Raw genomic sequence first — 12,662 nt, 5'->3', positions numbered from 1 at the left:
GCCTGCGAGTCGCTGATTACGATCGTAGCGTTCGGCACCGTGGCGATTGCTAGGGCTATCGCGGCTTCTTCGGCCGCCTCCGTATGTCCCGTGGTCACCGTGGCGCTCGCGAGGCATTTGCCCGCACGGTCAACGACCGCAGCGGCGTGTGCGTGTCTCCCGTCCCCATATCTCGCGGCATCTACGTACACAACTTCGTCGCTAGTGCCGTACTTCTTTTGAAGGTCACTAGCTCGCTGGTTACGGCGCCCGACGTGGTGCGTCGGGTGCATATTCTTGGGAAGCGGCGGAACAATTAGGCGGTTGCGAACCGAGGCAGGAACATCCGCTTTTTTTCCCTGCTGAGTGTGGTACTGGATGCCAAGTGACTCGAGGATGTGTCGACCCGTCTTAGACCCCGACAAACAGAAAATATTTGAGGCTATCATGCAGATACCGTCATGGATTCAAACGCAGACAGACATTCTTAACTAAATTCGTTCGCTTCGTTCCGAACAGCAGGCGATTGAATCAAAAGTAACGGAACTGGCTGCCAAGGTGAAACGCGCACAAACGTGCGCCTCGTCTGTACCGCCCTTAAAAGCGGCAATTGAAAATCTGTGCACACGTTTTGAAACAACTATTTAATCACTGGCGGCATTGAACGATGGCCAAGATGATTTAGATAATCGATCGCGCTGTAACAACTTGATAATTTATGGCCATCTGGACACTGTAAACAAATCATGGGCAAAATCTTATGAAAAGTTATTTCCTTTTTTTTTGATAAACTATATATCTCAGTCAGTCCAACATCCATTGAAAGAGTGCACCGATTGGAGAAGTACCAAGTAGAATCAACATGGCCGCTGATTGTCAAATTCTTGCCATTGAAAGATAAACAACGTGTGCTTGCGGCTGCTTCAAAGCAGAGGGAAACAATTTTTTGTGTTAGCCAAGAATATTCGAGAATGTCGGGATTGCTTGACAGAAATTGGCTTAGTTTGCCCGTGACCAAGGGTTTTTTTTTTAAGTTGAACTTTAATAAGCTAATAATGGGACATGAAGTGTTTTTCTACGCCAGTAAGAGTGATTCTGTAATCCAGGCGGGCCAATAGCCACCACGAAATGCTCCCAAAAAGCGACTGCGCCAAGTTAAGCGAACGACTTGAAGGTTATTGTTATAAAATGTCGCAGTTTTAAAAACAAACAAGAGCAGTTTGATTCGCTGTTAGATCTGGTTACCCCTAAAGTAGTGATTGGTACAGAATCTTGGTTGGACAGCACTGTAACTAACAACGAGATATTCCCATCAAATTCCAGTGTACCGCAAGGACCGTACCGCAAGGACCGTACCGCAAGGACCGTAAAAAAACACCACCTTGCGGTGGTGTTTTTTTCATGGTTCACAGTAGTTTGAATTGTAGTCGTATTGAGGTTGAAAGTACGTCATGTGAAAGTACGTCGTTTTACAGGCCACCTGCTTCCAATACTCCTCCATGTATCTTCGACTTAAATAACATACTACTGTCCTTAGATGCAACGTATACCATTTTTTGGAGGAGATTTCAACTTACGAAATATTGACTGGCTCTGTCACGAGCCGAAAAAACCACTTCGTTAACTATTTACTCTGCATTTCGTGAAATGAATAATGCACATACCATAATCCAATTTGTACAAACTCCCTCGAAAATAGCCCCAAATAGTGCAAATGTGCTAGACTTGTTGTTTTGTTCTGAACGCACTCTCATTAGTTCTGTTAGTTTATTACCGGGTATAAGCGACCATGAAATTGTTCTTGCACACACACCTATCTTGTGTTCTAAAGCGTTGCCACGTTCCTGCTTCGAGGCAGGTGTTCCAATATGATAGAGCCAATTATGCCTCACTATCACAGGAGCTTGACGAATTCCTGCCTTTTTTTCAAACAGCACATTTCTACTCTTGACATAGAATCTGCATGGAACCTATTGAAAACCAAAATTTTATCGCTCATATAGTCATTCGTTCCGTCTCGAGTAATCACATCTAACCGTCAGGCAGATAAACCATGAATTAGAAGAAATATTCGCGCATTGATAAATAAACGACATCGCCTGTATCGTACTGCAAATCGCCGAATCCAGACTTTTTCAGCTAGATGAAGGAACTCAGTAAAAATGTAGCAAAAGAAAAGTGCGAAGCAGAAAGCGCGTATCTAGATGCAATGGGCAAAAAACGAAAATCTAACCCAAAAGAAGTCTGGAAGTACGTCAGAATCAAGCAAACGACGAAGGAAATTATAGATTTTAGGATATTATAGATATTATAAATTAAGTATATTATAGATATTGCCATCTAGATATTATATATGGCAATAACTATGCCGGTAACCTTAAAGGAAAAGCTGAAAAGTTCAGTAACTACTTCGAATCTGTATTCGTACAGTCGATCTCCAGGCCAGTGGCCTGAAAACTGTTTTGAACTTACCACAAATGAGTGATATATCCTTTTGCGAGCAGGGAATAATAACCTTAACTACAAAAAGTGAATGTGAAGTCAGCCCCCGGAACCGATCACATTTCGAATTATGTATTAAAGAATTATGCTGCATCGTTTGCCCTTTTCTAACGATTCTCTATCAAAAGTTATTTGATTCCGGTGCTTTACCGCCTGACAGGAAAACTGCAAATGTCATTCCTATACTCAAAAGCGGCAATAGCACACAGAGTCGAAACTAAATACCTGTTTCACTAACTAGTGTTTCATGCAAGGTACTAGAGCGTATAATTTACTCTAACCTAATGGCTCATGTCCAACAAAACAATTTTTTCACCCCAGCACAGCATGGATTCAGGAGAGGTCTCTCATGCAACACTCAATTGATTGAGTTTTCTCATGATATAGCTCTGTCGATTGGTAATGGCAAACAGGTGGACTGTATTTTTTTAGTCTTCCAAAAAGCCTTCGACTCGGTAGCACACAATCAATTACTTGCAAAACTGTCTGCACTTAATATTCCTAGGGCTCTTTTCCAGTGGACTGAGGCTTACCTTACTGACCGAAAACAGTGTGTTGTTCTCAACAGAATGGCCTCATCACATAAAACAGTCTTGTCAGGTGTTCCTCAAGGATCTGTCCTCGGGCCTCTTCTTATTTGATATTTATCAATGATATAGGCGAAGGAGTATCAAGCCGTCTCAGAATGTGTGCCAATGACTGTTGTCTTTACCGTGAAATTAATACTTTGAATGACAGTGTACAACTGCAAAGTGACCTCGAAAAGATACTACTATGGTGCAATACGTGGAATATGACGCTAAATGTTTCTAAATGTAACATTGTCCAGTTTTCTACAAAGCGTCATACTTTAAATATGAAATATTCTCTTGATGGCGAAAGCCTCACGATTGTACCCAGCTACAAATATTTAGGGGTTTTATACAAAAATGACTTTTCCTGGAATGACCATATTGATTACGTAGCAGTGAAGGATAGTCAAGTCCTCAACTTCCTAAGGCGAAACTTCAAGCAAGCTCCTTCTAAGTTAACGAAATTCTTGACTTTTCAAATGTTCGCACTATATTAGAATATGGATGTTCCGCTTAGGCGCCGGGTACAAAGACATGTATTGACGAATTAGAGGGCATCCAAAAGCGTGCAGCACGATTTGTGCCATCGAACTATCATTTCAGAAAAAGCTCTTCCGACATACGGGACAATCTTGGATGGCCGTCTTTGCAGGACAGGCAGAAATACATGCGCCTGAAATTGTTCCACAAACTTTTATAGGTGCAAAAGGCTTAAGGAAAGAAACCTACATACTTTATCCTATCTTTAGAACTGGCCGCGTAGACGATTACCTGAAGGTTAGGAAATATAGGTATCAGATCAACCTATATAAGTATTCTTTTTGGCGAACACAGCCCATGACTGGAATTGTCTCTCGTATGAAGTTGTACTGTCGTTGCCGGCTTGCTTTGATGAAGCCCTCGCAGAATGTTTGTTTAACTAGGTTTTGCATGACATAAGTGTGATATTTTGAACTTTACCTCACCGTTTACAGCTTCTGTCAAGTTGTGTTTTCTTTTCTGTCTTTCTTATGGTTTTATGTATCTATAAAGTTAACTTATGTTTAAATGTTTACTTTATCATTATGTTTTGTTGCTTTTTCGTGTTGTACAACCTGTGTCAACCTTTGAGTAACGTGATGTTTAGTCGGTTTATAATTTCATTTATGTTTATAGTGCTCATGTTATCTTTATTCTTACATAATGTTTGTTGCTTTTCATGTTGTATATACTACCTGTTTCTTTTCCTGTTTGTTTTTCCCCTACAATAATGCCCAGTTGGGCACTGTAGGTATCTGAATAAATAAATAAATAAATAAATAAATAAATATTTAAAAAATAAAGCTTCTGTCAAGTTGTGTTTTCTACTCTGTCTTTCTTATGATGTAATGTATCTATAAAGTTAATTATTATTTAAAAGTTTACTTTAATCTTTTGTTTCGTTGCTTTTTCATGTTGCACAACCTGTATCGACCTCTTTGTAACGTGATGTGTAGTCTTTTTGTAATGTCATTTAAGTTTAGAGTGCTGATGTTATCTTTATTCCTATATAATGTTTGTTGCTTTTTATGTTGCATATACTGCCTGTATCTTTTCCTGTTTGTTTCCCCCCTACAATAATGGCCAGTTGGGCGCTGTAGGTATCTGAATAAATAAATAAATATGACGTTGCTGAGTTCCCTGGTGTTGCAGGATGTGTCGACTAAAACAAGTGCGTATTAATAGCCCCGGTGGTGACGACGCTGAAGTGTTCCGTAATCGCAAAGGCTATTTCTGTTTTTCTTAAAGACGACAACATTTTCCGTCGTTTCCGTCTCTTTCGGTACAAAATTGACTCAGCACTGTGTATCTTTTGCGTTGTCTAGCCTTGCGTCCTATCTAGGGCGCTGTTTATCGCTCAGAAAGGCATCGTTTGCAGCACAGCGCTACAAAAAATCCCCCCCCCCCCCCAAAAAAAGGGGGGTCCCTATCACGGGTTGTCTGATCATGCTGATCATGTGCCTCCCCTTCACCATCATGCAGCAAGACATTGCTGCACCCGCGAGAAAAAATTCTGCTGAGGGTGATGTCTTGGCCCCACTCTTGTTTACCAAGCTCGACAAAAGCATACAAATCACTTTTGTTCCGAAAACCAGTTTTTTTTTTTCATATATAACGGCATCCAAGCCCGCTACAAGCACGTACACAGGTGCATATAAAGGCGAATACATTGAAAATCGCGTTACCTCGCGAGCCTTGTCAGCACAAATACACACCGTGGCATTCGATTGAAAAAACAACCACAAAAGAGCCCTTCGTGATGCTTTTTTCGCCTCCAAACAAGCAAGCATGGAAAAAAACGCCGCATTTCGGTGGCCACTAAAACAGGCGGGCAACAGACGCTTTACAGAAGCAACACTGCACATCGCTTCGGTGGCAGGCACGACGTGCCACTCGTCAGCCGTAAAATGGCAAAAATATGCTTGTGGCACTTCGTTCTGATAGTTATTTTGAAATGTATGATATTTTTTGCTGTAACACGTGCCTTACGCGAACAACTTCCTTATTAACTTCGGTACCAGATGGGCAACGTGTTTCTGCTTTGATGCTCGTTTTTGACTTGACCAAGCAAGACAGCCTAAGCGTCTATGAAACGCGAAGGGTGACTTGGGTATTTTAAAGTCCGCTGCCTTCTTCACGCCGACTCACTCAAGTGAAGAGGAATGCGCGACCCAAGTAACATCTCTGCATTCAGGGGTAAAGCACTCGAAGAGGAAGAAAACACCTCATTGGTGCGAGCGCTTGCTGCAGATGCTGGCTATATGACATGTGTAATTTTGTTTACGTTACGCCTAGTGGCTGCGACGTTAGCATACGATCGCAGCGTCAAGGGACACAAGCAAGTGGTTCTCTTAACTGAAACTGCAGAAAGCTGAATGTTGACTGCAATATGGAACAGCATTGTTAGCAGCAGAACTCAATTCTAACGTGCGAAATGATTGATTGATATGTGGGGTCTAACGTCCCAAAACCACCATATGATTATGAGAGACGCCGTAGTGGAGGGCTCCGGAAATTTGCCCACCTGGGGTTCTTTAACGTGCACCCAAATCTCAGCACACGGGCCTACAACATTTCCGCCTCCATCGCAAATGCAGCCGCCGCAGCCGGGATTCGAACCCGCGACCTTCGGGTCAGCAGCCGAGTACCTTAGCCACTAGACCACCGCGGTGGGGCAACTTGCGAAATGCAGCTTATTTATTTATTTCTTTATTTTTCAATACTGCAGCCCGGTTAAACGGCAGGAGTGGGTGAATATTATAAGAAAAAATCTGAGGTGAGAAGAAACACCCATAACGACCGCTCAAATAGTTACGTAAAACACCATAAACATAAATAAATAAGTATTGTAAAGCTAGAAGTAAAGATTAGTGTGGATTGTAGTTTAATGCCTTCAAATGTTATCTTTTTCTAACGAAGGAATATGACCTGGTATGGTATTCCACATTAAAATACGCCGGAAAGAAAAGTGAACTCGAACAAGTCTGTGTGATGAAGAAACACGGAAACGTTCAGTGCATTGCTGTTTCTGATTATTGTTTATTTTGGCAGGTGCTATGCAGTTATTGTGCGATTAATATTGAGGAAAAGTAAGGAAAAAGTGGAAAAGTTTCAGAGACTCATTGTCGTCTCTCTTACACAGTGAAGTTCAACCAAGGTTCTTCAGGTAGAATGATGGTCAGAAATTAGTCATACCGTCCGCATATGAAACAAATTCCTTTTTAAGGATTGATTCAATGCGTTTGTCTCACCGGTTTTGTGAGGGTACCATTAGTGGCGCCATACTCAAGTATTTATCTTACGTGGGTTTTATATCTTAACAATTTCTTTTCTTTCTGGGCTAAACGTAATGAACAGATCATATACGCGAAACTTTTCGATGTTTATTGGGAGTTATGTCGACGTGATGGGACCAGGATAAGTTTGTGGTAAAAAGAAGGCTAAGGTATTTATATTGTTGGACCCGCTGTACTAAGTAGCTGCAGAAAATTTTTGAACGTTGATGAGGATTTCCGCCTGGTAAAACACATGGCAGCAGTTTTGTGAAAATTCATGGTCATCTGCCAGATTTTACATCATTTGCAAAAGCTTAGGAATGAAGCACTGGCTGTATAATGATGATCCGGTGTATTGATTTTGTGATACAGGACAAGTCATCAGGGCACAAACGACTCTCAGTGAAAACTACACCTGGTAGATTGTTAATTTGCAATAGGAAACGTAATGACTTTGCAGAGATGCCTGGGACACTTTTGAAGATACGTGTGTTTCCGACAAATGTAATGTTTTGAAAGGATGGCGACAGTTTGAAAAAAAAAATATATATACCAATGCAGTAAACAAGCGGGTGTTGTTTAGCAGAATATTGAGCTTAAGTAGTAACTCTGAATGAATGAGATGGTCGAATGCTTTCGAGAAGTGACTGAATAAAGCGTCCACCTGAAAACTTAATTCAAGGGCTAAAGAAACGTCTTGTCTGAATCCTGTCAGCTGACTGATTGTAATGAATCCACTACAACGTTTGTGTTGTGCACTGAAGAGGACGGTGTTAGATTCAACAAAGAAGATTAAGTAAGTAAAGATGATATGTTCTATTATTTTGCATGAGTGAGCGGTTGGTGATATTGGCGTGTAATTTAAAAGAGATCGCTTACTACCGGGTTTGTGTAGAGGAAACACTTGTGCACTTTTCCATACAGATGGTACAAGTGGTGTTGACAATAATTTTTTTTAAAATGACTTAAATGTGTTAGTTTGTTCATAATAAACAACGATGAACAAAAATATTTTGATCATTGTCTGGGCTGGACGACTTTTTCAAATCAACAATTAAAATTAAACTATGTACACCTTTTCTGGACACAAACACATCATCAATAGATATAGGCGAGACACTGTACGTACTGCAAGTAGAAATTTCTCGATTATCTAGACCAAGTACAGATGTCAAATATTCATTGAAACAGTTGGAAATAACCTGCGGCTCTCTAGTGCGAGTTTCACTAACGATGGATGTATTAGCGGTCGATTCTTGCGGCAAAGTTGAGCTCCAAAATGTTCTAGGGTTATCCCTAACTATATTTGGTAAAGAGATTGTGTAGAAGAAGTTCTTAGCAGCACCTATTTTTCTCCGTAGCTCTTGCTTCACTATGTTAATTTCCGAAGAACAGTGTTTGTTTATTTGTTTCCCTGGGATGATGGGTCATACCCACTCAGGGGAGTTGGCCAGGAAAGTGTAGTGCAGTGTTTTTGTGATCATTTTAACTATGTGTAATAAATTTGTATTATAATATGACTAATGTAAGGAAAACCAAATAAAAAAGAGCAAACGAAAAAAAAATAGAAAAGTTAGGTTGAGCAATTTTGAGATTTCAGGTGTTGCAATTACCACTCACCTGTGTTTACTTTACTTTGCCCTGAGGAGTAATAAATATTATTTTTGAATGAAGATCACAAAGGAATACGCTTGGTTGCCTGAATATAATCGGAAATGGCATTAAAAGCATTCCTGTGGCAATGTCCCAAAACTCAGGCAACAAAGCTTAGCGCAGTTTCCGCCGTCAATCTAACGCCTATTTTCAGAAATGGAATAACTAGTAACCTTTTTCGAAGTATAGCGTAGCGGCGACTATAAAAAAATAATTTTTTGGTGATTCTATTTCTCCGCAGAATGCGCAGAGGGGTGATGTTGTCTGACCAGCTTTGTGTAGATACAGGTTTAGGGGGGGGGGGGGGCACGACATCGACATTTAGTATTTAAAACTTCGAGCCTTTTGGACTGGCTCTGGTGGGGTCGCCATGGAAACTTGAGGTGGTTATATTCTGTCCATGTAGTAACTTTTTCTATCGTATCAGTGTAGATTGGTGATTTTCGATATCTTATTGCCGTAATATATACATCATCTGGCAGTGTGGATAAAACTGGCCCATAAAGTGCAGCTCGTGCTAACGGATTGGCCAATTCATTTATTCTTAATTCACAGTGTCCCGGAACCCATAGTAGCCTCAGAATTCTCAACTGCGGGGGTACTGATGTTTTGAATGTGCTTAGCATTCGAGAGTTCTCTGAAACTGTCAGAGCGGCAGAAACTAAAGGAGAGTCCGTCACTATGACAGCGTTGTTTTGATTTGACGGAAGTTTTCGAAGAGATAAAATAATTGCCACGAGCTCCGCTTCAAAAACGGGAGTAAAATCATGCAGTCTCACTGAAAAGGACCAGTCAAGCCAATCAGAGGCAATGCTTACACCTGCCCTTTGATTATTTACTGAAGCATCTGTGGCTATTATATTTTTAGTTTCTGCATGCTCCAAGTAATCTAATATTATGTTATTTAAATATTTGAGATATTGTAACTCGGCGTTCTGGGGGAATATATCATCATACTCAATTATAAAATGACAATTCGAACATTAGTCTCAATTACATTTCTAATGTTCACATTTATACTTTGTAAATTTTTTTGTACAAACATTATATGAGGTGTTTCAAACCGTGGCCAATGAGCAAAAAAGAAGGCGTCTGGGTTTGCGATAAAAGCATATTGAGATCTTCTTGCCGGTAAGCTATAAAATTTTAAAAATGCTTGTACGGTCAAAATTCGAGATCGACTAAGTAGTGTAACCAGGCGCGCTTCCTGGTACAGTACGGTGATAGGCACCAACCTAGGGAGTCCCAGACACATTCGCAGCGCTTCTCGCTCCAAGACAACTAGCGGTTTCGTTTTATAAGCAGGGCCACCCAAGAATAGTATGCATCCGAATTCCCTGATGGGGCGAAGGACATTGCGAATACGACTTCCTCGTCTTCGTCAACGTTTTCATTTCAGAATTTCTCCCGTTATTCATGGAAGTTCAAGGCTTTCATTTTTAGAATTTACAGGAAGATACGTATCAACACACTTTTTTGAGAAGGTTTTCAAAATAAGAGGCCAAAATGTACACGTCACAGGCATAGCTAATTTCTTTAAACATGCCAAACTCGCTACTTAAAGAGCCACTTATGGACACATCATCGGCCATGCTATGGTCAAGGTAACTTGTGCATTCATACCGACGTTTTGAAACTGTATGGTTACAAGATAGTAATACGCCTGTGTGGCCAGAAAAATCATTAATCAATTGAAATGTAAAGCCGCTGGTGTAAAGTAAGGAACTCAGAAAAACGCAGTCTAGGATAATATTGTCGCTTGTTGCATCAGTCACAACATGCTACAGTCTTAAGGTTATAAAAAATAACCATGTTTCCACAAAGTGGAAAAGCGGCATCTAGAATGGATAGTGAGTAGCATGAATTGCCGGTCATATTAAAGTCATCAATGCAAATTAGGTTGCCTGAACAAAACCTTCTTTTGTTCGTGAAACTACTGAGTACTATCAACTGATCTCGTGATGAACCGGGGGGACTATGAAATACGCCGACAATTAAAGGAAAATTCGCGATATGAACATTACACATAATAGTTTTTATATCTGGAAGCAAGTTCAATACAAAAAAGCTCAAATCAGATCTGAAGAAGATGGCCACGCCACCACCGCGGCCGTGTTGTCTACCAGCACAAACAACATTGAACCCCGGGGAATCGAATGTGAACGTGAAGCCAAGTTTCTGTGGCACCAATATTGTGAGAACAATAAGTTTGAAAATGATAATACAGTTTTGCATTTGAACTGGCGCCCTTAAAGTGCAAGGAGAGATAAAGCTGTCCAGAGAGTCTGTGCACTTCCTCTGGCACAGCTTCCGTGAAAGCAAAGTGAGGGTGAGCAGGAGTGATGTTAAAAGGACGAAAAAGCGTAGCGTGGTCTTGTATGGCAGTAGGCACAAATCTAAGGCACGGCCATGTATATCAAGAGAGTGGGAAAGAAAAGCGAGGCTGAGGGAACGAGAAACGGAGAGAGTAGAATAGTCGTGTGTGTAATTAGGCAGGTGCAACCATTTACACCATAGCCAGCCACAGTGAGGGAACGGGTATGGTAAATTCACGAGAGATGCGATGCGGGCTTGTTGTTAGCTCATTTTACTTATAGCACACGTAAACAACAGGAAGGAATTTAGAAAGACAGAGTGGTTTGTCTGTCTATATGTACCTTCATTTATTTCTTTTGTTTACGTGTGCTACAAGGAAGCTTCCTGGTGATCGCAAGGGGAAATGATAGGAAATCATATCGTTCACGGATGCAAAAAGCATGTACAGCATAGTCGTACGTGTTGGTCTAAACACGAAGTGAGGATGAGGGTGAGGATTAAGAGGAGTGAGTGATGTGTGACGTTAGGCAGGCACGTCTATATATATCAGCCACCTGTATATTATAACTGTGTATAGCAAGAGAGTGGGAAAGGAAAGTGAGGTTAATGTATAAGGAAAGAGCGGTGATTGTATCCGGTAATCTCACGTTGTTTTCTGGCAACACGCAAGCAAAACAATGTATATCATAGCGAAATATAGGAGGCAGTAAGAAAGAAAAGTGCTGAGGGGAGGGGGTAAAGCAGTGCATAGCTGTGCTCAATTGGACAGAAGAGTGAAGCAAGGTTGAGGAGGAGTGACGTGAAAGAAGTGGAGACAGTGAGAGCGCACCAATGCATCGAATTTTCAACCATGGAGCGTCCACGCTTGTTCGTGAACGCGCCGTGCTCCCGACCTGGTTGCAGAAATTAGGTGCCTTTTCTAATCTTCTAAGCACTACCCCCACCCACCACCACCCCCACGCAAGCGTGGCTGAAGGAACGAACTTTCTTCAGCATGCTGTGTTCGTCCGGTACGCTTACACTCTGGTGCAGCGACCCAAGCGCAGGTTTCTATTTATATAGTCTAGTAACGTAACAATCAACTCCTGATCCTTGCGTTCATCGCCTAAGGGCTGGCGCATCACTGCTCTGCCTTTTCTTAGCCTTCGCGCTGAGTCCAGCTTTTTTTTTCTACGCCCAAGGCTTTCTTTTGCACTAAGTAGATATGTACAAGGTACATAATTGGCCCTAACTCGGCCTACCGCAATCATCCCTCTAGCCAGCCAGTGTTTTGAACACATAATTAGGCCAGGGAAAGCATACAGGAAAATAATTGTTTTCTCTAAATACAGCGTACTATTGGTGAACCAAAGTTGAATGAATCAAAGTAGATGAAAAATGAAGGTTATGATTTCAAAAGGCACCATCTCATAAACAATAATTTTTCGTCCACTTCAATTAATTTCTATTTAGCTCACCGTCAACTACTGTTAGAGACAACAAATAATTTCATTTTTATTTCCTTTGGCTAAATTGTTGGTTAGATTCATTCACGTTATAATGTACTGTGCATGATAGTATTTCGATGCCCAAGTTAGAGAAATTTCGCTTGGCGCAATTGCTTAACTTGTCGCCCCTTTTCTCTTTGGCATTTTTCTACAGGCTTTGCTGTTTTCCACCACAGAAGAATTCCTTTGCTCTGGCGTAATAATAGGCCCTAAAAACGTATTGAGCACCGCAGACTGCGTTCACAAGTTCCAGTAAGTGTTCGTTTTCATTACATCTCTCTGTTTTATCGTTTTGTTTTTCCGTCGACGTCACATGAAGACGCGATGCATATCTCAGCTCGTTGAAGGTTGAACACATC

At 41.1% G+C, this 12,662-nt stretch overlaps 1 protein-coding gene across 2 annotated transcripts in view; it reads left to right on the top strand.

The window, feature by feature from the left end:
• The window catches only part of LOC119166640 (kallikrein-4), a 252,316-nt gene that overhangs the window by 93,326 nt on the left and 146,328 nt on the right, over positions 1 to 12,662 (top strand). Inside the window, exon 4 of one of the 2 annotated variants that reach the window (XM_037417957.2) lies at positions 12,458 to 12,555. The exons of the other annotated variant lie outside the window; for it this stretch is intronic. Coding sequence (XP_037273854.2) covers positions 12,458 to 12,555 — 98 coding nt within the window. The remainder of the gene's footprint in view (positions 1 to 12,457; positions 12,556 to 12,662) is intronic. 2 annotated transcript variants of the gene reach the window in all.

Source organism: Rhipicephalus microplus, unplaced genomic scaffold (assembly GCF_043290135.1).
Source record: "Rhipicephalus microplus isolate Deutch F79 unplaced genomic scaffold, USDA_Rmic scaffold_16, whole genome shotgun sequence".
NCBI classification, from domain to species: domain Eukaryota; kingdom Metazoa; phylum Arthropoda; class Arachnida; order Ixodida; family Ixodidae; genus Rhipicephalus; species Rhipicephalus microplus.
This window is presented reverse-complemented; position numbering and strand designations above follow the sequence as displayed.